Source organism: Scardinius erythrophthalmus, assembly GCF_964197995.2.
Source record: "Scardinius erythrophthalmus genome assembly, chromosome: 11".
Lineage (NCBI taxonomy): Eukaryota > Metazoa > Chordata > Actinopteri > Cypriniformes > Leuciscidae > Scardinius > Scardinius erythrophthalmus.
In genome coordinates, this window is record NC_138231.1 from 13863177 (window position 1) to 13890461 (window position 27285).

The 27285-nt window shown below is 40.9% G+C and overlaps 1 protein-coding gene across 7 annotated transcripts in view; it reads left to right on the forward strand.

Moving 5' to 3' along the window:
* The window catches only part of rock2b (rho-associated, coiled-coil containing protein kinase 2b), a 57679-nt gene that overhangs the window by 18588 nt on the left and 11806 nt on the right, over positions 1–27285 (forward strand). For all 7 annotated transcript variants that reach the window (XM_081378743.1, XM_081378740.1, XM_081378741.1 and 4 more), the window contains exons 15-26: positions 553–799; positions 1913–2019; positions 5301–5460; positions 5861–6021; positions 20532–20716; positions 21375–21444; positions 21564–21667; positions 21936–22122; positions 22244–22337; positions 22442–22536; positions 22687–22869; positions 22986–23157. In XM_081378743.1, the coding sequence (XP_081234869.1) occupies positions 553–799; positions 1913–2019; positions 5301–5460; positions 5861–6021; positions 20532–20716; positions 21375–21444; positions 21564–21667; positions 21936–22122; positions 22244–22337; positions 22442–22536; positions 22687–22869; positions 22986–23157 (1765 nt within the window). The remainder of the gene's footprint in view (positions 1–552; positions 800–1912; positions 2020–5300; positions 5461–5860; positions 6022–20531; positions 20717–21374; positions 21445–21563; positions 21668–21935; positions 22123–22243; positions 22338–22441; positions 22537–22686; positions 22870–22985; positions 23158–27285) is intronic.

The following is a 27285-nucleotide window of genomic DNA, read 5'->3' on the forward strand; positions in this document are numbered from 1 at the left end:
AAATAAATAAATAATAAATGTTTGAGGTTTGTTCTTAAATGTTCTTAGACAATTTCTAATGCAATAAAATACTGTTATATTCAAATGTGCTTATATTCTTATACATTTCTGAAGCCCTTATATCAGTTTGGCTTCTTATAAACAAAAGTTTGGGGTCAATAAGTTATTATAGCAAAACGATAGTAAAGACATTTATAATGTTAAAAAAGATTTCTATGTTGGATTCAAAGAAAAATTAAGCAGAACTGTTTTTTGAGCACCAGATTATCATAATATAATGATTTCTGAGGGATCATGTGACACTGAAGACTGGAGTAATTGCCATCACCGGAATAAATTACCTGTAAAATATATAAAAATAGAAATTATCTCTTTAAATTATTTCGCAATATTACTTGATCAAATAAATTCAGCCTTGTTGAGCATGAGATTTCTTTCAAAATCCCCTAAACTTTTAAACAGTAGTGTAAATTATATTTTGTTTTAAGGATATATAGATGTTCAGTATTATGGAATAAAAGGGATTCTGATAGTAAATTAATATGTCCTTAGTTGGAGGAGGTGAATGCTAAGCTTCAGGCTGAGGTGGAGGAGTCTGAGAGGCTGAAGAAGGCCCAGGGCGAGGTGTTGAGACAGTCCCAGCAGCTGGAGGTCTCTCTCAGGGAGCTCCAGGAGCGTCTGGCCCAGCTGGAGAGCGGCAGGCTGGGTCTGGAACAGGAGAAACTGAGTCTGCAAACCTCACTGCAGGAGGAGAAGCGAGAGAGAAGCCTTGGCTCAGAGACCATCAATGAACTACAGGGTGGGTGCATGTGGGTCTGTGCCAGTTTGTGTTCGTCAGACAGAAGTAGCTGTGAATCAACATCTACCGAGCTTCCTAGAAGGAGATTGCGTTACATTCTAGGGATCACACTTGTGTGCCGATCTATGTGAGCGAGTGAAAGCTGATTTTATGTTTGAGCGTGTAGTGGTCAGCTCTTGCTGAAAGACACACTGGGCTCTTGTCTGCTGGGCAGTGTTGTTGTGTTGGGGTGGAGCTGCTCTCAGCGAATGTAAACATCAGTAGTGCGTTATTTTAAGTTCAGAGGCTGATATTATGTGGCTAGACAGGGACAAATGGGCAAACAAGAAATATCTCTTATTTTCGGTCATATTTTCAATTTTGTCTATTAAATTTAAAGGATTTGTTTCTGCAGACTCTTTAATGTCCCGGTAGATCGTTACGTGGTTTAAATAAACAGATTTCAATTAAGGAAGGTCACTTTAAAACTTTTGACCATGCCTTTATTCATTTTTGCTACATTTCAGATGCCTTTTACGTTTAGATTTCATTGATTTTTACCCCAGACCAAGACTTTAATCTTAAAATATGAAAATTCATTATAAAAATATACTGTAATCACATATCTATCTAAACAAATTGTGAAATAAACAAATCATGAACCACACAAAATGTATTGTGTGAAAATAATTCATATCTGTTTTTATTTTTACTCAAATTCTGACTGTCCCTCAGACTTTAGATTTTGCCACAAGTTTTATCAAAAATTAGTTTATTATTATGTTTGATGTAAAATATGAGGTTTGATATGTGAAGAAAACAGTGCAAAATCACTTCTAAATTTGATCAGACATATTGATCAGAGTCATTTCTGATTAATATGTAATTTTGTTAAAGTATTAATTTAAAAAATAATATTTTAGTATTATTGTCAAAATATTTAATTAATTGTATCCATATTTATTCTGATAATGTTTAAAATATCATTCCTATCACCATCATTTCCGCTAGTCAGAGTGTAAAGTGTGTTGTAAGAGGTTTTATTTTCTAAAGGTCCATACTCAGGCCTAAAAGTGTCCATAGTTGAACAAGTTGTTTTTTTTATATGCATTTCTATCTTTCTTTCATTCTCAGGTCATGTCTCCGGACTGGAGGACGAGTTAAAACACATAAAGAGTTCTCTATCAAAGGCTGAAGTAGAGAAAAGACAGTTACAGGAGGATCTTACTGCCCTGGAAAAGGTGCTTGTGTGTTTTAGCAAGTGATTGAATGATTTACAATTTCAGCACATGATGTTTGTGTGGTTGTTACGACCTTTGGTGGAAAGTTATTGTCTAGGAGTTTTAAAAGAAGTAACATTGAGATGACCAATAGAAAAGGCTTAAGTGTGTGGCAAGAGATACACAAGACCAAAGTATCACCGCAAAAGATTTATTGCTCCCAAGACCATAAACATTTACAAACAATTAAGAAAACAAAAATAATTAACAATAAGAAATATATATAACCAAGACAAACGAGAGAGGGAACTGAAAGTAGCGCTAACAAATCAAAGAAATAAATATAACAAAAAGAGCCCCAACTGTCTCCTCCCGGTCCTCTAAATAAGAAAACAAAAATATGAAAAGAAAAGTCTTCAGCGCAAATGAACTAATAAACACAAAAGTACATATTTAGCGCACATCACTAAACTAGTGTATCTAATACATAGAAACTCCTACGTGCAAGGTATGTATGTCACGTGACTTACTAAGCTTGTTCCACGTCTCCGTCGTCTGAAAGACAGCAGTTAGTGTGGAGTTTCAGCAGCTAGAAGTGGCAAAGGCACTCGTTCAGCAAGAACACAGATGTCACTAATGACAACCATTACACAGCTCATTCCATCAACTCTCATGGAAATCTCGTAAGCGTTTAAAGTAGTAGCATAACACAGACAAGCAACACAAACAGTGACACGCCAAGTCAAAACCATAGACATAATATACATAGACGCCCTATTGGCCGCTTTGGAACGTTGCTGCGATACGTCAACGCGTCCGCCATTTTGTGGAGGGCAAGACTGCGCTGTAATCAAATGCAAGTAAACTGCTGAGCTGCGGTTTTTCTGTATAAAAACCAAAAAAAATTACATTTATCAACCGATTTCAGTGGTTTGTATGTGGTGTACAAAAAGTTCCATCTGTAGTTAGTTAAACTCTCGATAGTTAGACTTATATATTATTTTATTTTTTTTTAATAAGGAATGGCCAAAGCTCTGGCTTGTCATGTATTTAGCTTTTCATTCTTGGATAAGAATTGTGAACACCCCCATACTGAGATATAATTTAATTTTCACATTAAATTAAATAAAGTTTTCTTATTGTGGGAAAAGCATATTCTGTCATTGACCCGATTTTAGCAATAACAAAGATAACTGATGGATCCTTTATGGTAATATGATATGGTACAACTACAGTGCAATGCAAATAGTAAATATAAGATAAAGTGAGAGGTAGGCTAATAGTAAATAGTTTAGTCAATAAAATAAACAAACAGTATACAGTAAATAAAATAGTAATAATAATAATAATAATATATTGATAATAGCATATAGTTTATGTATACTAATAGCAGTAGAATATGAAATATCAATTACAGAATATAGACAATAAAAAATAATAGGTTAAATAGTTACTATGAATAGTAAAATAATTTAACAGCATAACTATAATAGATTGATTATTGCAAGTGGTATATTATTATAATAACAATAATAAATAATGTAAATTTATACATTAAAATATTATTACATAGGCTATATAAAATAAAATGACGCAACCCTGTCTCTTTTTGTTAAATTTCAGTTTTTAAAAGGTATAAGAAGCTATACAAATCAAGAAATAAAGTAAACGATCCAGTCAAACATACAGCAGGCTACACTGTTATAATAGCCTAAATATATTAAGTTATGAAACTTCACTTTGCCCTCAGCCAAAACAATCTGCCAAGGAACAAATTATAGATTAATGAAACCAAAGATCGCCCGTTAGATAAACACAAGACGAATTATTCTCACTAGACTGACATCGACGAACGTCAGAACTCAGAAGCGGTGTACGACAGGCACTATAGCCGAGGCAAGGCTGTTCTCGGCGGGGTACATGAGCGCTGAGCGCCCGCGGGGATCGCTGGATCTCACAACTCCGAAACCGTCAGATAACATTTTTAAAAAGGCGCTATCTTTATAAATAAACCACAGATTTGAGCTTTAAACAACTACATTGTCGACTGAAAAACTCTTAAAACTACATTTCGTGACACAATAACAGTAGTATTTTTAAATTTCGTGGCCTTTCTCCTCTGAAAATAAAAATAGTAAATGAAATGCAACCAGAAACAAATTTTCAGTTTTGCTTGAGAAAGGTAATTCCCTGAGACGTTTTCAATTGTGTGGCGATTTGTAAAGCCCCAAGCAGCACAAGAAATAGGCATTTTTCTCAATTCTCGTTATGAGAGGTATGGGAAAGTTGCCCTCCGCAGTATGGCGGCGCCGTTGACGTACGATCCAGCGGCCAATAGGGCGTCTATGTATATTATGTCTATGGTCAAAACAGCCGCCAACTCTTCCAGCTGCCGCTTTCGTTTTAAATGCGTCGGAGCCAATAGAGCTGGTAAGTCCCGCCCCTTCCGTAAAACCCCGCTGGACCTCAAAGTTGAAAAACCGTCAATGCAAGTGAATGGGAGAAAATAATTATTTTCTGATCCCGTTTGAATTGTGCCATGAATTGAACATATGTTGTCTGTGAATTTTTTATATAACTCTCCATGCTACGAGTTTGACAGTATATGGTATGATTCTTCAGCTAGCAGTTGTGGAAAAGACATAACGAGAAAGACTACATGTCGCCTATGTGACGTCACCCCATAAAGTTGACTTACCCGTGTTTTTCGCCAACCTCAACGATTTTGTCCTCTCCCTGAAAGAAGGCGGTGAAGTGCACCCAAGACACAGCCATGTTTAGCGGGATCCGTGAGCTAGTCCGTGTGCTAGTGGTGTTGACGTTTCAAACGCGTCGAGAGTTGTAGTCCACAAAGTGCTCTCACACAAAGTCTAACCGTATCAAACTTCTACCCGCTAAATTGTATCATTCTTTACACGAAAAGTTATATAAAAAATTCACAGACAACATATGTTCACATTCATGGCACAATTCAAACGGGACCAGAAAATAATTATTTTCTCCCATTCACTTGCATTGACGGTTTTTCAACTTTGAGGTCCAGCGGGGTTTTGCGGAAGGGGCGGGACTTACCAGCTCTATGGTGTCTGGCGGAGATCCCGCGACGTCACAGTCGACCAATGATGATTGACAGGCACATCCACCAACAGCGTTCCGAAAGTAGGCGGTACCTAGAAGTGCTAAAAATGACAAACAATAGAAAAACAAAAGAACATACACAAGAAGAAAAACAGTGTATGGTTCGTAACAGTGGTTATGTGTATTTTTGTGAAACCCCATTAATGTTGTCCCTTCACCCACAGGAGAAGAACAAGCAAGAGATCGATCACTCCTTTAAACTCAAAGCAGTTCAACAGAGTCTGGAGCAGGAGGAGGCGGAGCATAAAGCTACTAAAGCCAGATTGGCCGACAACAACAAAATCAACCAATCCATCGAGGAGGCCAAGTCTGAGACCCTGAAAGGTAAAATTAGACAGTAGCCTCTAATTTAAAAACTCTTAAAATGTGTATATCTGTTCAGATTTTCACTACAAATTTTAAAAATGTTGTTATGGGGAGCACAGTTTAGATTGATGGAAAACAAATTCTGGTTACCTTAGTACTACTTCCCTAAAGGTATTTGAGACATAATTTGGACTCACAACAAAATACAAAATAAGGCTTGACTTGGACATTAGAAACTTTCTCGCCAAGATTTACTTGATTCCTCTAGACATGCCTTGCATTTCTGATCTCTGCCTCTGTATAAAACCGAAAATATCCTTTCTGCATTCTGTTCTAGATGAGTAAATCTTTCTGAAGTCTGTAGTACAAGTACAAGGAGTTGTGTGTTTGTGTGATGTTGTGTGTGTTTTTGTGACAGTTATGGAACATAAGCTGCTGGAAGAACGATCTGCAAAGCAACAGTTGGAAAATAGACTGATGCAGCTGGAGAAGGAAAACTCAGGATTAGACTGTGATTACAAACAAGCCAAACACGAGCTTCAGGAGCTCCGCTCACTCAAAGAAAAACTCACTGAGGAGGTATACCTGTCTGTCTGTCTGTCTGTCTGTCTGTCTGTCTGTCTGTTTTTCTTGCTTGGCTGTAGCTGTCTGTCTGCCTCATGATTTTAGTTATATCATACTTACTGCTCTGGGATGTTAATGTAGTGTCTTCTGTCCATATTTTCAACACTCTTTTACATAATTTAAAAAATATATAAAAGTAAATATATATTTTATAAATATTATATACATATAAATATGTATTTAAAGTATTGTTTTTTTTTTATATAATTGAAGTCTTTATTTATTTTTAACATTTTTAACAAAACAAAACCAAACACCCAAAAAAAAAAAAAAAAAAAAAGACAGCTTCCAAACACACGATTAATTCACATTTGCATTTTGGGCCCATTATCAATAACTATTACAGACAGACACACACAAAAAAAGATACAATAAAATCAAATTATAAAGTGCCTATACATGTAACAACACAAAGATAAAGACTTAACAAAAGAGAAGCGCACTAAAAAAATAAAAATTCCATCAATCTCAGTCAAAAACCCGTCCCCAAGATTTGTCACAACCCTCCATATCATCATTAATCCTGGCCAAGAATTTTTCATATGACACAATTTTCAGCATATTTTCTTTCCACCTGTTAAACTCTGGAGGAGATGGATCCGTCCACACACTGAGAATCACTCGGGCAGCGGTAATCACCCCCACCTTTATAACCACAAAATCATATTTCAAAACTCCCAGTAACACAGACTGATCCCCTAATAAGCACAATCTTGGTGACATGGGTATTGTCAAGCCAATCCACCTTCCTATACTGTCCATTACTCTTTGCCAAAAGGGGTAAACTGTCACACATTCCCAAATAGCATGCAGAAATGTCCCTGGATCTGAGCTGCATTTCCAGCATATATTATTGGGCATAATTCCCATTCTGTGAAGTTTAGAATGAGTAAGTACCACCTATGTATTAATTTGTACTGGGTAAATTTACCCCTGACCTCTCTTATATATTTATTGGAGTGTGACAGAACTTTGCAGCAATCTTCTTTACCAATGACACAACTCAGATCTCTCTGCCAGATGGTCCTCAAATTTTCACATATCTCTTTTTTTAAATTGTTAAATAATTTGTAGAAAACAGCTGCTCTATGTGCTGAACCAGACAATTCTAAAAATTCCACCACTGCATTTGTGCTTTGAGTAAATTTTCCTTTGGTAATACAATCCCTTGTTTGTAAATACTTCCAAAAATTTGTTTTCCTAGTCAGACCATATTTTTGGGTTATTTCAACAAAGGACATAAACACTCCCTCTGAATAAAGATCACTTATGCTGTGTATACTTTTGACAAGCCATTCATTCCAATATACAGTTTTTTTTCCCAATCCGTGCAGCAGAGTTGTTCCATAACGAGGCATAAGGTTGTCTTAAATGAGATGCTCCACAAATCTTATGTACCTCTACCCAGACAGCTTTAGAATACATGAGTACCGGGTTTTGATGAAAGTCTTGTCCATTATTAGCTGATCCCTGTGAGAGAACATCCAAGGGTGTAAAAGGGCTCACTAGTTCCTGTTCAATCTTGATCCAGCTCAGTTCAGAGTCCAACCCTGTCCAGTGTTTGACCAGTCTTGACATTTCAAATGCTAAATTATACAGTTTCACATTTGGAAGAGCCATTCCCCCAATGTCTCTAGAGGCCCACATTTTCTGTATATTAACTCTTGGCTTCTTCTTGTTCCACAGAAAATCTTTAATCATCTTCTCAAATTGACTAAATATATGTAAAGGGATTCTTACAGGTAACATCATGGAAACATAATTGAACTGTGGGGCCACCACCATTTTAATCACATTAATTTTACCCCATAACGTAAGATTCAATTTTCCCCATTTATCCAAATTTGTTTTTATTTTTAAGAGGAGAGGTTCCATATTTGAAAGCATAATGTCCTCTAGGTTTGGATTTAATAATATTCCTAAATACTTCATACCCGAAGGTAAACACTTGAAATTTAATGTAGTTATGTATCTAGAATGGCATGATGCTGAAAGCGGCTTCCGATTTGTACCAATTTATTTTATAACCTGACAACCTTGAATATGACTCAACACATGTGAGCAATGCCGGTAGAGATTGCATGGGATCAGTTAACGCTGCTAAGATGTCGTCGGCATACAGAAACAGCTTGTGTTCCGTACCCCCTGCGTGAACACCTCTGATATCTGTATTAGCGCGAATAGCTAGAGCCAGTGGTTCCAGAAATATCGTGAAGAGCAGTGGGGACAAAGAACACCCCTGACGGGTCCCTCGTGAGAGATGGAAAAAGTCTGACACCAATCCATTTGTCAAAACTGCTGCCCTCGGACTGGAATATATAGTTTTCACCCAGCTACAAAATCCAGGCCCAATCCCGAACCTTAAAAGGGCTGCCATAAGAAAGCCCCATTCTACCCGGTCAAAGGCCTTTTGCGCATCAAGCGAGAAGGCCGCCACCGGGTCTAGACTAGATTTACTTTTGTGTATAAGATGAATAAGTCTTCTCATGTTATCACCCGAACACCTATTCTTAATAAAACCAACTTGATCACCATTGATAATATCTGGCAATATCTTATCCAAGCGGGAGGCTAAAACCTTTGTCAAAATCTTACAATCAACTCCTAAAAGGCTTACTGGTCGGTAATTCGCTGGATCTGAAATATCCCTATCCTTTTTAGGAATAAGGGAGATTAGTGCATCATTAAATGTACCCGGTAAGGAGCCTATTTCTAGTGCCTCAAGATAAACTTTATGCAAGACTGGAGCCAGAATATCAATATATTTCTTATAATATTCAATAGGGAAGCCATCCAAACCTGGCGACTTCCCATTTTTCATTGATAAAATAGCAGCTCTGACCTCTTCTTCCGTTATAGGTGCATCCAGCCTTGTTTTTTGTTCACTGGAAAGAGTTGGTAATTGTAAACCTGAGAAAAATGTCTCCAACTCCTCCTCATTAAGCGCACCAGCAGAAGTATACAAATCTTGATAGAATGATTTGAAAATTTAGTTTATTTCCTTTGATGAGGTTACCACTTGGTTATCTTTTTTAATCATTGATATATTGTTTAGATTATCTTGCTGCTTCAGTTGTCTCGCTAATAATCTACCATTCTTTTCACCACCTTCATAAAATTTTGTTCTAAGCCTAAATAAGGCATATTCAGCCTTTTTATTATAAACATCATTTAACTGATATTTTAATTTACAAATAGTCTGGTATTTATCATTTGAATATTGTCTCGCCAAATCCTTCTCCTATTCATGTATTTCTTTTTCCAAAGTTTTTTCTCTTTCTAAATTACTTTTTTTTAACTTTTGTCGCATATGCAATTATCTTTCCTCTTATATTTGCTTTGGACGCTTCCCAGACTGTGGCTACTTTATCTGTGGAACCCATATTGATTTCAAAGAAAAATTTCAGATCCTTTGTTAACTCCTCACTAAACATTTTATTTTGTACATAGTATTTTGTAACATAGTGTTGAGCCTCCAGCGACCCCTCTTTGTTTTATCCGTATTCAAATCGATTTGCAACTCTACTGTGGCATGATCACTAATGGCAATGGTACCAATCTCACAACCTACAACTGCATCTACCAAAGACTTTGATATTAAAACGAAATCTATCCTTGAATACGTTTTATGACAATTAGAATAAAATGTATATTCCCTTGAACTAGGATTAACCAACCTCCAGATGTCTACCAGACTAAGGTCCTCCGCCAGCAAATGAATAGCCTCTCTGTCCCTAGGTGAAGACCTACCCCTTGGTTTGCTCTTGTCAATTATCCCATCCATCACCTGGTTGAAATCTCCGGCCAATATAACCTGCCCCTCACGATCCCCTATTATCTTGTTAATTCCATGAAAAAATTCTGGCTCCTCTTTATTAGGTGCATAAATATTACACAACATTGTTCGAACCCTGTTAATTAAAGCTTCCAAACATATAATGCGCCCTTCCTTATCATTATATTTTTTCAGCATCACAAAGCTTAAATTTTTATTAATAAGGATCAAAACACCATTTTGTTTGCTTGAATATGAACTATGAAAGATGGTGCCCACCCAATCTCTTTTAAACTTTTTTGCCTCTTCCTCTCCTACAATGTGAGATTCTTGGATAAATGCTATATCTGTATTTTTAGATTTTAAATGTTAGAACCTTCCTCCTTTTAACTGGGTTCCCACATCCTTTTATGTTCCATGATATTATTTTAATATACCTATTCATCTTTATCTAAAAAAAAAAAAAAAGAAAAGAAAAAAAAAATAGAAAAAAAAAAAAGGTGGAGGAACATTCCCTGTGCGCTTTACAACCCTGGCCAAAGCCAAAAACATTAGACTACACAATTCAAATATATATATATAAGCACTCAATATTACAAAACACATCTGGCCCATTCAAACTAGCTGTCTTAGAAAAATCAAACATGAACAAAATGAATACCCTTCTTTGCATAGCAACCCAGAACAACGTTGCTAAGCGACCCTCACCTCCCCTCCTTCCCATCCTACCCAGCCCGAACTCACTATAGCTTGAGTCACTAAACTTTACTTGGTCCGTGAGACACATTAGATGCCCGACTGCAGCACAACCCATGCAGCCCCATTATACCCATTGTTTGTTACCTTGTAGTTTTCAGTTGACAAACCCTTCTCCATATCTTACATTAAGTCCCGCACTCTTCTAAGTCGACTCCTGCAGAAATTTCTCAGCCTTCTTTCCATCTTTGAACGTTTTCTTTTGTCCGTTCCACATAAACATAAGTGTTGCAGGATAAGCCAGCCTATGCTTCACTTGTAGCTCTCGAAGACGCTTTTTCGCCGGATTGAACGCTTTTCTCTTCTCCGCCAACTCCCTCGTAACATCTTCAAAGAAGGAAAGTTTAGCGCCTTCCCAGTCGATACCCCGTTTCTCTCTGGCCACGCGTAGTACTTTCTCACTGGCAGACGAACAAGTCAAGTCAATTCATCTTCATTTATATAGCGCTTTTAACAATGTAGATTGTTTCAAAGCAGCTTTACAGAGATAAACGTATAATTTATGGTAACAGAGATTGTTTTGGCTTTATAGCGGTTCTTTAGTAAAGTTATTTTCCAGCTAAGGTTAGTTATGATTGATTCGCTTCCGTCGCAACAATCATTTGTTTTTAAATTAGGGGCAGCTAAGACGACACCATTCTCTCTACATAGACTTTAAACGTGAACCTGTGAGAAACGCTGATGGCGTTCACATGCGCATTAAGAATTGGTTCTATAGTTATGTGCGTTTGAATATATGTACGCAGGTTTGTAATTCCCTACAAACCAAGCCTAAACAAAGTACTGGTGTTTCCTTATAATTTTTGATACAGAATTTTATTTTATTTGATCAATTCGGGGTAGGTACGCGAATTGAGTTTCCCGACAACGCTTTATCTGTAGAGTGGTAAAGGGATCCTCCATAGGGAGAGACTAGTTGGCACTTCAGCACTGCGTTGTCATCGGGTCCAGGCGCAGGTCCTTCATCAGATCTGGATACGGCCTGGATCCGGCAGGCCGCGGGAAAACCTCGGGATAAACAAAGACACTAAAATTAGCGTAGATGCCATTCTTCTTATGATGTAACAAGTACATCAGGATTTATGGGAATTGTTCCCGGTTCCAGCTGACCTAATCTATGCAGCCTAACATTGAATTATAGAAGTCTATAATGTATTATGTGAAAGCTAGGTCAAAGAGATGTGTTTTTAGTCTAGCTTTGAACTGACAGAGTGTGTCTGCTTCCCGGACAATGGTAGGAAGGCTGTTCCAAAGTTTTGGTGCTAAATAGGAGAAGGATCTACCGCCAGCAGTCGATTTTGATATTCTAGGTATTATCAACTGGCCGGAATTTTGAGATCGCAATAGACGTGAAGGACTATAATGCGTTAAGAGCTCGCTCAAGTACTGCGGAGCTAAACCATTTAGTGCTTTGTAAGTGATCAGCAATATTTTAAAATTGATGCGATGTTTAATAGGGAGCCAGTGCAGTTTTGACAGAACCGGGCTAATATGGTCATACTTCCTGGTTCTGGTAAGAACTGGAGCTGCTGCGTTTTGGACTAGCTGTAGTTTGTTTATTAAGCGTGCAGGGCAACCTCCCAGTAGAGCATTACAATAATCTAGCCTTGAGGTCATGAACGCATGAACTAATTGTTCCGCATTTGTCAATGAGAGCATATGACGTAATTTAGATATATTTTTAAGATGGAAAAATGCAGTTTTACAGATACTGGACACGTGACTTTCAAATGAAAGATTGGTATCAAAGAGCACACCCAGGTTCCTAACCGACGACGAAGACTTAACAGAGCAGCCATCAAGTGTTAGACAGTATTCTAGGTTATTACGTGAGGAAGTTTTTTGTCCAATAATTAGAAACTCTGTTTTTTCAGAATTTAGAAGTAGGAAATTACGAGTCATCCAATTTTTTATATCAGCTATGCATTCCGTTAATTTTGTGAATTGGTAAGTTTCGTTAGGTTTTGAAGAAATATAGAGCTGAGTATCGTCGGCATAACAGTGAAAGCTAATGCCATGTTTCCTAATGATATCTCCTAATGGTAGCATGTACAGAGTGAACAGCAGCGGTCCTAGTACTGAGCCTTGTGGTACGCCATACTGAACTTGTGATCGATGAGACATCTCTTCATTTACTGCTACAAACTGATAACGGTCAGATAAGTATGATTTAAACCATGCTAGTGCAATTCCACTAATGCCAACATAATTTTCGAGTCTATTTAAAAGAATGTTGTGGTCGATAGTTTCAAATGCAGCACTAAGATCGAGTAACACTAATAGAGAGACACAACCACGATTGGATGATAAGAGCAAATCATTTGTGACTCTTACGAGAGCAGTCTAAGTACTATGGTACGGTCTAAATCCTGACTGGAAATCCTCGCAGATATCATTTCTTTCAAGAAAGGAACACAGTTGTGATGATATTGCTTTTTCTAATATCTTTGACAGAAAAGGTAGATTCGAGATCGGCCTGTAATTGACTAATTCTGTAGGATTATGTTGTGGTTTTTTAACAAGCGGTTTAATCATAGCCAGCTTAAAAGTTTTTGGTACGTATCCTAGTGTTGTAAAGTTTTCTTTCTTCAAAGCAGAGACCAGTGAGACAGTCGGGATCGCGTTCAACTGAAGTTATTCTTTATTGAGAACTCCTCTGTACGCGGCTGTAGAAACTTCCAACATGATCTGATCTAACATAACTTTACATGTTATCTTATAGGCATTTTAGGAGGAGGGACTTTTGGGGGTGGAGACAAATTCAAACAAAGCATGTAAATGAGTATACAGGTTAAGGTAACAAAAGGTGAGATTCTCAGTGAATCATTCGTGTGCTAATCCCATCAGTCTGAGTGAAACTGGGGCTCAAAGAGCCATTAAAGAAAACAGGAATTGCAACTTTGCTGAGATCTTAACCTTAAAAGCTAAAATCAGTATTCTTCACTGTGATGTTATGTAAGGAAGCATATCTGAAATAGATTCTTAAATTTTAACCCTTCAGTCCCCTCTTTGAGAGTTCTTAAAAAAACTCTCACAAAATACAAATTTAAACACTTAAAAGTTAATTCTTGTAACTTGAAAAAGTTACAGGCACGTATAACTTATTCTGTGTTGTGTCCTTGATTTACATGAGTGTCATAGTTCTTCTCAAAACCATAACTGTTGACACCTGCGACGCAGGGTGTAAAATGTCACATGATTACACAGAAAACCATGTAGCATAAGAGTGGAAGTCTTGAAAGTCCATGGCGCCTGAATAGCTGTGAAGTCTGTTTCCTGTAGAATCCATTTGTCACGTAGAGTCGCTCTGATGACTCGTCCCTCATGAGGTTTGTTCATGGAAATCTGAGGTGATGTTTTATACCAGGATGCAGCTTGTGAAGACATCATGGCATACACACATACCTGTAACACAATAAAACAAAGGAACGGCAGACCAGCAGTATTCATGCATGGACTTCATTCTTCCATAAGTCGCACATGTTCTGTGTTGATTTTCTGTAATTGCATGTTGACACAGAAACGAACATGCGATTAGGGTCTGTGATGTCTCTGCATTGTGTATTTTTCTTCTGTGTTGGTTGGCTCGGCAGTGGGTCTAGTTGTTTTCTTGAGGTTGTGGCTTCATATGCAGGTGAGGAGGTCTTTGCATATGGGTCTCAGGAGAGCCATCAAGTGTTCATCTGCACAGAGGAAGAAAGAAAACAAAAGACGACAGAGCAGTATTTGTCCAAACACTAGGGTTGTAGCAGTATTTGTTTAAATACGGGTTGTATCTTTTTCAGAGTCTGCTGTTGTTGTTTCATTCTTTCCCTATTTCTTAATTTATTTGACACCTATGGACCAGTGAGGTAAGGATGGACTAAATAATGGGGAAGGCCTATGAGGTTGTCTTCACCCTGGATTGGCCCCCGACGCCTGTTGCGTTCAGTTCTTTCCAGGCCCTCACTGAACCGTGTGTCCTATCCTGTTCCTGTAGAACGGAGAAACAACTGTACAGTGTGTGAGAAAATTGGCACTTCCCATTCTCCAGTGAAACATCAGTCTTAATAGACATCATATAGAGCATGGGGATCTGACTGGAATATTTCTGTGGTATAAACATTTAAGGCTGTGAGTATACTGAATGTCCCCCAAACAAAGGCTGTGACAGTCACTTTCCTTTTGTTCTATTAAACAAAAATAAGTCTTTCATCTTTGTTGTGAGTTACTGGGGAGATTAAGCAATCACAGCCTAAATGGTTAACACCGTATCAAGTTGCCCCACGAGTTTAACGAGGAGGGGAGGGGCTGCTTCAGAATATCAAGCAGGCTAAGCAGAAGCTGGTTAACCTTGTTAACTTGTCTTAAGTTATTTTTGTTTTTTCTACATTCTTTTCCCAAATGTCAGTGCTTGCCACAGTAAGAACAACTGGCTTCTCTAGGACTTTTGCGTTTCTGTTTCTCTGAACTGACCTTAAAGGATGCTGCTGCAATTTTTACTCTTGCCTTGACATCAGAGTCTCTTTCCCAAATAGCTAAACTGTCTAAGTTGTCTTGCAGGGTTCTACTGGATCATGTTAATTCTAAGTAAGGCAATGCATTTTTATGTTCTGACAGAAGACCCTGAAACCATGCGCGAACTAGGGGACCATTATCACCTAGCACTTTTTCTGGAGTATCTACAATTCCACTGTACACTGCAGCTACCTGACAGAACCTCTCAGTATATTCACTCACAGTTTCTTCTTTCTCTTGTACACAATTGGTAATTTTCGACCAGTCCACTTTCGGTCCAACAATGTTCTTTAAAATTTTCAAAACACCTTCTCTCAAATCGCCTTTACTGACATGTTGCAGTTCGGAAGTAACAGCAGACTCAAAATTGTTGAATTCAGATTCAGTTAGAATTTGTGACATCAGCTGTGTGACTTCCGGCAACGACATGTCGTAAAGATGCATTTTACTGAACAATGCTCTCCTAAACTCAGAAAACTTTCTTTGCACTGATGGCAAACTGTCAATATCTTTCGGACCTAAAGATCTTTTGACTGCTTGTGTTTGGACAACAGAAGAGTTCGGAGTAACACTTTTAGTTCCCTGAGATCTTCTCCTAGCCCCACAAACCTGCACTGAATCTACAGGCTGATCAGTTACTGATTGGATGGCTACATTTGTTTCAAATAAAGCTTTTAAGTCAGGATAATTGTTATCAGGCTGACTAACTTCTTCCACATCAGTTTTTTCTGCATCTTTGTTGCGGTTTACTTTCTTAGTCAACGAAGATATTCTAGCACGGAGCTCTTTGATCTGTTTCTCTAGCTCGGAGTTGCGCTTAGACTGTTCTGTAGCTAGGGTTAAACCGAATTCTCTGTGACAACAGATAAAACTTTTCACACTGTTCTTGCGAATACTTTCTCCTAGTACCTTCTTACAATCTTCGATTGACCGAACTTTGCCTGGATCAATGCCAATTTTTTTGTTAAATTCAATCTGACTTCCTCAGTCACGATTGAGTCCATGTGCTCTGATAACAAAGACTTGAATTCACTATCTGTCCAAAAAGGTGTAATCTGTCTAGTACTTTTCCTAAACATTTTGTGAATTTTTGTTACCACAAACAAACACTAAAAAAACTTCTCTCTACTGTCTTGCAAACAGAGGGTACAATCTTATTAGCACATGAGGCTAAATCTAATTCTAAAGCTAATTCTCTAGCTTACAGATAGGTCTTCTCTAGCAAGAGCATACACACAATATTAACATGTAACTGTTAATCTTCCCTGCAAACAACAGAGGGTAAATTTCATCTCTAAAAGAAAAACTTTTTAGAGGCTTATCTTTAGTTAACCAAACTCTACAGCTGTTTGTTAACTACTTCTCTGAGCGGCACAGAGGAAAACATTTGTACTGGTCTGCATTGGTTCTTTTAATGGAGTGAAACTCACTGAGTCTTTCATTTGTAGAGAAAGATTCCGTCTGGAAAAATTCAGTCTTTGAGATCTTTTTGGAGCTTGAAGTTTTCAATCTGGATTCAGAAGATTCAGTCTGGAACTCAGTCAGCTTTGTTGAGATCTTTGAGCTTGAAGTTTCAAGATGCAGTTCTTTGAGCTTAAAATTCTTTGAATTTCCTTTTTCTCCATCCGGGTCACGGCACCATCTGTTGTAAAGTTTTCTTTCTTCAAAGCAGAGACCAGTGAGACAGTCGGGATCGCGTTCAACGGAAGTTATTCTTTATTGTGAACTCCGCCGTACGTTGCTGTAGAAACTTCCAACATGATCTGATCTAACATAACTTTACATGTTATCTTATAGGCATTTTAGGAGGAGGGACTTTTGGGGGTGGAGACAAATTCAAACAAAGCATGTAAATGAGTATACAGGTTAAGGTAACAAAAGGTGAGATTCTCAGTGAATCATTCGTGTGCTAATCCCATCAGTCTGAGTGAAACTGGGGCTCGAAGAGCCATTAAAGAAAACAGGAATTGCAACTTTGCTGAGATCTTAACCTTAAAAGCTAAAATCAGTATTCTTCACTGTGATGTTATGTAAGGAAGCATATCTGAAATAGATTCTTAAATTTTAACCCTTCACTAGAGACAAAGATGAATTAATGATATTAAGAAGAGGATCTATGACCTCTGGAAGTATTTCTTTCAGTAGCTTAGTCGGTATATGGTCTAACATACATGTTGTAGATTTAGATGATTTAACGAGTTTAGTAAATTCTTCCTCTTCTATAGCAACGAACAAATCAAAATTTTCCTCCGGGAGACTACAATGCACTGCCTGATGCGATACTGTAGTAGACGGTTGCATAGTTATAATTTTCTCCCTGATATTATCAATCTTATAAGTGAAGAAGTTCATAAAGTCATTACTGTTGTGTTGCTTGGAAACTTCGGTGCTTGAATCTTTCTTTTTCGTTAGTTTAGCCACCGCTTCAAATAAATACCTAGGATTGTTTATTTTCTTCTAATAGGTTTGAAAAATAAGCAGATCTAGCAGCTTTTAAGGCCTCTCTGTAAGCAATCGAGCTCTCTTTCCATTAAATGCGAAATACCTCCAGTTTTGTTTTCTTCCAGTTGCGCTCCATTTTTCTGGCTGCTCTCTTAAGGGCCTGAGTGTGCTCGTTGTACCACGGCGTTTCTTTAATCTTCTTTAAGCGCAACGGAGCAACTGTGTCTAAAGTGCTGGAAAAGAGAGAGTTAAAAGTTTATGTTGCAATATCGAGTTCTTCTAAGCTATCTGGGATGCTGAGATGGTGAAACTGATTAGGAAGATTAGATGAAGAATTTCAACGGCATCAACATCTATTCCATGTGATAATATTAGATCTAGAGTATGATTACGACGATGAGTAGGTCCTGACACGTGTTGTCTAACTCCAATTGAGTTTACAATGTCTTTAAATGCCAATCCCAATGCATCTTTTTCATTATCGATGTGTATATTAAAATCACCAACAATTAGTACTTTATCTGCAGTCAATATTAATTCTGATAGAAAGTCCGCAAATTCTTTGATAAAATCTTTATGGTGCCCTGGTGACCTGTATACAGTAGCCAGCACAAATCTCAAACGTGATTTATCATTTATACTATATATTTTTACATTAAGTACTAACACTTCAAAATAATTATATTTAAAACTTGATTTCTTAGTGGTTTTGAAAATATTATTATAGATTACAGCAACTCCTCCCCCTTTGCGTTTCAGACGAGGCTCATGTTTATAACAGTAATCTTGCGGGGTGGACTCATTTAAAGTAATGTAATCGTTTGGTTTTAGCCAGGTTTCTGTCAAACACAGCACATCTAGGTTATTATCTGAAATCATATCATTAACAATGAGTGTTTTTGAAGTAAGCGATCGAATATTCAGCAACCCAAGCTTTAGCATTTGCTCATCTGTATTATAGCTGTTTTTTATTTGTTGAACATCAATTAAATTTTTAACCTTAGATGGGTTAAAACGTTTTTTGGATTTCCAAATTCGGGGAACAGACACAGTCTCTATATGATGATAGTTAGGTGAAAGAGGCTCTATGTGATGGGATTTATCTGACCTTGGTGACGCGAGGCCGCTAGCAGACAGTCGGTTTAGCCAGTCTGTCTGCTTACTGACCTGAGCCCCAGATTGTCATGTTTGAGCTCTAAGACTATGTGCCATATTACTAGAGAGAAGAGCAGCACCATCCCAGGAGGGATGAATACCATCTCTTTTCAACAGGTCAGGTTTGCCCCAAAAACTTTTCCAATTGTCTATAAATCCTATATTATGTTGCGGACACCACTTAGACAGCCTACCGTTAAGCGAACACAATCTACTAACTATCTCATCACTCCTGCGAACAGGAAGGGGGCCAGAGCAAATTACAGAGCTTGACATCGTACACAGTTCACACACCTCTTTAATATTAATTTTGGTGATCTCCGACTGGCATAGTCGAACATCATTAGTGCCGACGTGAATAATGATCTTAGAGAATTTACGATTAGCGTTAGCCAGCACTTTTAAATTTGCTTTGATGTCAGGCGCTCTGGTTCCCGGCAAACATGTGACTATGGTGGTTGGTGTCTCTATTTTCACGTTCCGTGTAATAGAATCGCCAATAACTAGGGCACAATCATTCTCAGTGGGTGTTTCACTGAGCGGGGTAAATCGATTTGTTATGGTAATCGGAACGGAAGAGTGTTTTTTTGATACACGACTAGAGCGATTCCTCACTGTCACCCATTTGCCCGGCTGCGCAGGCACTAATTCAGCTGGAACCGCATCATGTAAAGAGTTCACTATGCTAGGCGCATCCAAAATAGTATCTGAAGCTCTAGCACTCTTACTATCCTCAATTAAAGTTTGGATGCGTGTTTCTAGTTCTGAAATCTTCTCTGTCAGCCTAACTGTCTCCTTGCATTTATCACATATAAATCCTACATTGCCAACAGAGAAGGCTATGCTAAACATGTGACATGAAGTGCAGGCTACAATAACAGGACAAGACATTACTCACTGTGTTTGTTGAGTGATTCTTACTCACCTGAGCTTTTATGAACTCAAAGGCGCGAGAGAAAAATAAATAAATAAAAATAGCTGAGCGCACGGGTGGCGTTAACAGGCTAGCGAATTACTAGCGTGTTGTGCTAGTAGTAACGGAAGCTAGCGATGTCAGGTTAATCTGAGATGTTGGGTAAGCTGTATTTAGTAGTAGTATAAACAACTAGAAATTGTAGTAAATGATGGTTCAAAACAAGGAAATACGAGGCTAAGACGGAGCTTACAGCACCGAAGCAAACACACTCACTTGCAGACAGGAGCAATCGATCAGACCTGTCTGATATACGCTGTTCCGCCTCTCCCAGCCTCACTTTTATATCTTCCACTGAGTCTTTTAGTTCTTTTGTTGTGTCTTTTATAGTGTTGACATCTTTTGCCACCGCCTGAAGAGTAGCATTCATTTTCTTTATTTCTTCTAAAACGTCCTTTTTGCTGTCGCTCCACGTGCTCTCCTCCGTTGCCACTGGTCAGTCTCCTCATCAGTCGCAGGTGTGTTTTCAGGCGGCTCTAGCTCCGGGGTCTGGGCCGGGGCGAGGCTAATGCTAGCTTGTTTCTTCCTTGTGGTAGCTCCCTTGAAAAAGTTTGCTTTGTTATTACTTGTCATTTTTCCGAAGGCTGCAGTCTTTAAGAAACCTCAAAGTCGACAAAGGGTGTCAAAATTATGACCACAATTGAAGTGTATGTCTCCAAATTCAGAACATTAATCAACGGGCTTTAGGAGCTCCTCTAGCGTGCGGCCTTCTTCCTCGGCGGTCCCACGTGACTCTTCATGTATTTAAAGTATTAAAAACACAATTAAAAATTACATTTATGCATCACATAGTTCATGGGAAGTCCAAGATATTTGATTGAATCCAGTCTGTGTGTGTGTGTGTGTCTGTGTGCGCGTGTGTGTCAGGTGGAGGTGCTAAATGTGCGTGTGCATCAGGAGACTCAGAGGAAGACTCTGTGTCAGAATGATCTCAAAGTTCAGAGGGAGGAGATCAGCACCCTACGCTCCTCGGAGAAACAGCTCAAACAAGAACTCAATCATCTGCTGGAGCTCAAACTCAGCCTGGAAAAACTAAATCAGGAACTGCGCAGGTGAATGACTTAGTGATCCACAATTTTTTCAATGCTGATACTAGTGTTTAGTGAGTAGTGATATCTATCTATCTATCTATCTATTGATAGATAAGATGTACATAAGAATAAGATAATAAAATGTACAGCAAAATTCTGATATTAAATGAACATAGTGGAACACTCCATCATTGTGCATTATCCCAATAGCAAAGTTCCAACAGAGTTGCGTGTTAGTGCATATTCACACCTATAACAATAAATATATTAGCACCTACACCATATGATAACATTCATTATATTTTATTTTTTGCAGTTATGTCATAGCTGCTGCTCAAGTTCTTTTAAGTCGGGTGGTTTCTAATTGGCTGTCAGTGTTTTTATCATTCATCAGCTGGAAACAAAATCGTTCTGAAAGTGATTACAATGATATTGTTCCTCTGTGTTATCATTGTAGTTGTTGTGTGGATGTCCCTATTCTCATAGAATTAGAATGATTATTATAAATGTATAGTTATATTTATCATTATAGTTATCGTTCTTTGTCTGAACAGGCCTTTAGCCTGTTTGCTGAACTTACAAAGCGATACACTAATAAGCATAATTCATAGTACACACAAATATTATTCACTGAGGATCAGCATGCTATAAAAAGTCTCTTTTCTCTGTGTCCAACCAGGGAAAGAGAAGAAGCTGACATACAGTTGAAAGAGCTGAAGGACCAGTTGGAGGCAGAGCAGTACTTCACAGTATGTCTGCCAGCTTTATCATGTTTTGCCAGTGAATATGTGGAGGGATGTATTTGTATTGGTTTGTGTATCTGTGTGCTCATATTTGTTTTTAAATTAAAATTTTTCCTTGATTCCAGAAACTGTATAAAACTCAGATTCGAGAGCTGAAAGAGGAGAATGATGAAAAGGCTAAACTCTACAAAGATATTCAGCAGAGACTAGCGGATCTGCTAGAAGAGAGGTGTGTGTGTGTGTGTGTGTGTGTGTGTGTGTGTGTGTGTGTGTGTGTGTGTGTGTGTGTGTGTGTTTTGCTATTAAAAAAGGATGTCTGGACATATCAAAGGGCTTATCATTTTTTTTTAAAAGGTGAAACCATATCAATTAGAGAAAGGTTAGATGAAAAGTAAGATAATTAGATGCAATTAGTTAAGGATGAATTAACAGATAACAATTTATACAATATGCTGAACTCTCGTTCAATACAAACTGTTTTGTGTGTGTTTATATAGGGACTCGTTAGCAACGCAACTAGAGGCGAGCCTTACGAAGGCAGATTCTGAACAGTTGGCGCGCTCCATTGCTGAGGAGCAGTACTCAGACCTGGAGAAAGAAAAGATCATGAAGGAGCTGGAGATCAAAGATATGATTGCCAGACATCGGCAGGAACTCTGCGAAAAGGACAATACCATCAGCTCGGTGAGAATACAAGAGAGTATAAGAATGGATATATATGTGTGTTTATGTGTGTGAATGTGTGCGTGTGTCCACACAACATAAACATTCATTCATTTTAATTTAATCTTCTACATAATGTAAGCTGGAGGAATCAAACCGCACACTCACTGCGGATGTGGCCAACTTGGCTAGTGAGAAAGAGGAGCTCAACAATAAGTTCAAACACCTACAGCAAAGTGAGTATGTTGCCGAAGTTAATATAAAATATGAATGGATTGATGTTATAATGTCCATATATGTTAATATATGTGCTTTAACATTTATAAATGTATATACACAGAGCTGGAGATGGTCAAAGAAGAAGAGAAACAGATTAAATCTTTGACACTGTCCCTAGAGAAGCAGATACAGTCTGAGAAAACCCTCAAGATTCAGGTGTGTTTTGGAGAAACACCTAACTTAAGGTTTATTGAATTTTAATCAAGGGTTTGTAACTATAAATGTTACTCCATTATTTTCATAGTTTAAAATAGGTGTTACTAGCATGTCTCAGGTAAATTATAGCATCAGAGGTCTGTATTGTAGGCTATAAACAAGCTGGCAGAGGTTATGAAGAAAACTGATGTCAGGCCACAGCAAGGTAACAACAGTGACATCCGAAGGAAGGAGAAGGAGAACAGACAGCTCCAGCTGCAGCTCCGCACCGAGAAAGAAAAACTCAACAACACCATCTTCAAATACCAGAAAGAAATGAATGATATGCAGGCTGTAAGTGACATTAAATATAAATGCAAAAGAAACGTAACCACTAGAAAACCTATTCACCGGTCTATGTACAATACTTAAATAAACAAAGCACAGAAGAAGTGTTGTTCTCTTTGCAGATGATAGCAGAGGATTCTCAGGTCCGACTGGAGATGCAGATGGCCCTGGACAGTAAAGACAGTGATATTGAGCGTCTGCGCTGTCAGATCACTTCTCTGAGCATCCATTCTTTGGACACCACCAGCATCAGTAGCACGGGAAACGACCTGGAGGGTGAAGATGCTTATCCAGGTAACTATCCAGGTTACGTCCCATCAAGCACAGGACTGCCTAATGTGTTTATTATCATTCATGTGCCATAATTGGTGCTATGGTGAGCTTAAGCCCCAAATGCTTTTAGTAAAGCCCTGAATAGTAATTTTTGTCTTTCATGTAATACATTTAGAACCATAAAATATATTGTTATTACAAACCAGACAATATAAATGTATAATTTTAGTATATAATGACTTAAAACTTCACTGTTTTTTTTAGAAGCACCCACTGTAACTTCAAAACAAACTTCAAAACACCCGGCAAATCAATTGTCATTTATTTATTAATCCTTTCATTTCGGTAGGGTTCTTTTCTGGGCAAGAACTCCCTGCGCATCCATGCAGCCTAGCATGGATAAGAGCAGCAATAACCTCCCTTAGAGTAACCTGAACAGAACCAACATGAATGTATTGCAGATATATAATTAATTCAGTATTTTAATGTACAACATAATTCAAGAATTTAGTCTGATTCAAAGAGGAATGCCAAATCGTGACTGGACGAGTGTCACGATACACACACACAGGGAAATAGGCAAGTTCCAAGAGCAGTATTTATTGGGTAATCCGTACTCACAACTAGTCCAGGCAAGGGTCAAATATCCAGTAAGGCAATCCAAAACACAAGAAACAAACAAGAACAGGGCAGATGCAAACGTCAGAAGTGCTGTGACATAAAACAAGGACTCCATGACAAACACTGAAACAGACAGGGTATAAATAGACAGATACAAACAAGGTAATGGGGAACAGCTGAGTGCAATAATCAAATGAGTCCAGGTAGGCATTATGGGATATGTAGTTCATGACGCAAGGATGACAGAATAGGGAAGAGAGACCTCTAGGGGAAAACCAGGGAACACCAACCAGACACTGTGACATAACCCCCCCTCTACGGAGCGGCTACCAGACGCACCAAGACCCGAAAAAAAAAACAAAAAAACAAAACAAAGAGTTCAGGAGGGAGGTGAAACAACGAAGGATCAGGGGGAGGGACGGGGGGCCAGGTCCATGGAGGGGAACAGGAAAAGAGGGTGATGGCTTAGCCGGCAGCCAGGGCGAAGCAGACGACCCCTCGGACAGCCATGGCGGAGACGAACCGTCGGGCGGCCAAAGCGAAACAGGCTGTGCAGATGGCCCAGCCAGAAACATCAGTCCATCGGGTGGCCAGGGCAGAGACTTTTCCTCGGGCGGCCAGGGCGGAGACTTTCCCTCGGGCGGCCACGGCGGAGACTTTCCCTCGGGCGGCCAGGGCGGAGACTCTCCCTCGGGCGGCCAGGGCGGAGACTCTCCCTCGGGCGGCCAGGGCGGAGACTCTCCCTCGGGCGGCCAGGGCGGAGACTCTCCCTCGGGCGGCCAGGGCGGAGACTCTCCCTCGGGCGGCCAGGGCGGAGACTCTCCCTCGGGCGGCCAGGGCGGAGACTTTCCCTCGGGCGGCCAGGGCGGAGACGACCCCTCGGGCGGCCAGGGCGGAGACTTTCCCTCGGGCGGCCAGGGCGGAGACGACCCCTCGGGCGGCCAGGGCGGAGACGACCCCTCGGGCGGCCAGGGTGGAGACGACCCCTCGGGCGGCCAGGGCGGAGACGACCCCTCGGGCGGCCAGGGCGGAGACGATCCCTCGGGCGGCCACGGCGGAGAAGACCCCTCGGGTGGCCAAGGCTCAGGAACTGGAACAGACACCACCAGTTCAGGAACTGGAACTGGCACCACCGGAGCTGGCACTGGAACTGGCACCACCGGCTCAGGCACTGGAACTGGCACCACCGGAACTGGCACTGGAACTTGCACCACAGACTCAGGCACTGGAACTGGCACCACCGACTCAGGCACTGGAACTGGCACCACCGACTCAGGCACTGGAACTGGCACCACCGGAACTGGCACTGGAACTGGAACTGGCACTGGAACTGGCACCACCGGCTCAGGCACCACCGGCTCAGGCACTGGAACTGGCACCACCGGAACTGGCACTGGAACTGGCACCACTGGCACCGGAACTGGCACCACCGGCTCAGGCACTGGAACTGGCACCACCGGCTCAGGCACTGGAACTGGCACCACCGGCTCAGGCACCACCGGCTCAGGCACTGGAACTGGCACCACCGGCACCACCGGAACTGGCACCGGAACTGGCACCACCGGCTCAGGCACTGGAACTGGCACCACCGGCTCAGGCACTGGAACTGGCACCACCGGCTCAGGCACCACCGGCTCAGGCACTGGAACTGGCACCACCGGCACCACCGGAACTGGCACTGGAACTGGCACCACCGGAACTGGAACTGGCACTGGAACTGGCACCACCGGAACTGGCACTGGCTCGGGCACTGGAACTGGCATCACCGGCTCAGGCACTGGAACAGACACCACCGGCTCGGGCACTGGAACTGGCACCACCGGCTCGGGAACTGGCACCACCGGTTCAGGAACAGACACCACCGGTTCAAGTGTGTGCGTAGCCCACACACACCACATGGCTGTGGTCATAATGGCCAGTGTAGCGGTCACTGAGGGCTCAGGAACAGACACCACCGACTCAGAAACAGACACAGAAACAGACACAAGCACAGGCACAGACTCAGGAACAGACACTGGCTCCGGAACTGGAACAGACACAGACACAGGCTCCGGAACTGGAACAGACACAGACACAGGAACAGGCTCCGGCTCCGGCTCAGGAACAGACACCGGCTCCGGCTCAGGAACAGACACCGGCTCCGGCTCAGGAACAGACACCGGCTCCGGCTCAGGAACAGACACCGGCTCCGGCTCAGGAACAGACACCGGCTCCGGCTCAGGAACAGACACCGGCTCCGGCTCAGGAACAGACACCGGCTCCGGCTCAGGAACAGACACCGGCTCGACGGCGGCCATCTTGTCAGGGGACACAGGCTCGGCAGACGTGACGTGAACAGGCTCGGCGGCGGCCTTCTTGTCCGAAGACACAGGCTCGGCAGGCGTGACGTGAACAGGCTCGGCGGCGGCCATCTTGTCCGAAGACACAGGCTCGGCAGGCGTGACGTGAACAGGCTCGGCGGCGGCCATCTTGTCCGAAGACAAAGGCTCGGCAGGGGTGACGTGAACAGGCTCGGCGGCGGCCATCTTGTCCGAAGACACAGGCTCAGCAGGCGTGGCGTGAACAGGCTCGGCGGGCTGTTCGGGCACGGCCTCCAGGATGACAGCGTGCTGTTCGGGAACGGCTTCTGGTACATTGGGGAGGCAGGAAGTCCTCCTTCTCCTCCGCCTTCTTTGATGGCGAATAGCAGGCTCTGGGCTGAACAGAACCTGTGGTGAAGGGAGCTCTGGGTTGGGCATCATCAGCCCAGGGTCGAAGAGAGACTGAAGTGGAGAGTGGTGCCGGGGCTCACATCTAGCACCTCCCCTCCCACGACCTCCACGGGTCCCAGAAAACCTGGCCAGACGAGTTCCCTCAAATGATTGTCCGTGTCTGATGGAAGGGGATTCGGGGGAATTGACTGTCATGGCCTCCTCAGTCTGACTGGCCCAAAGCGCGAAACACTGAAAAATGTTCAAACGCGGTTCCGTCTCTCCGGCTCGAGAAACTCCACCATGCTGGGTTCCTCTCCTCCCAGTAGGGGGAAGGATACGGAAACCCGTACTGCTGGATCTTGACATTTGGATGGAGTCCTTCTGTCACGATACACACACACAGGGAAATAGGCAAGTTCCAAGAGCAGTATTTATTGGGTAATCCGTACTCACAACTAGTCCAGGCAAGGGTCAAATATCCAGTAAGGCAATCCAAAACACAAGAAACAAACAAGAACAGGGCAGATGCAAACGTCAGAAGTGCTGTGACATAAAACAAGGACTCCATGACAAACACTGAAACAGACAGGGTATAAATAGACAGATACAAACAAGGTAATGGGGAACAGCTGAGTGCAATAATCAAATGAGTCCAGGTAGGCATTATGGGATATGTAGTTCATGACGCAAGGATGACAGAATAGGGAAGAGAGACCTCTAGGGGAAAACCAGGGAACACCAACCAGACACTGTGACAACGAGAGGAGCTGGGGATGGAGGAGGGTAATTAGCTCTTGAGCAATGCGATAGCTGTTGATAATACTGAAAGTATGGA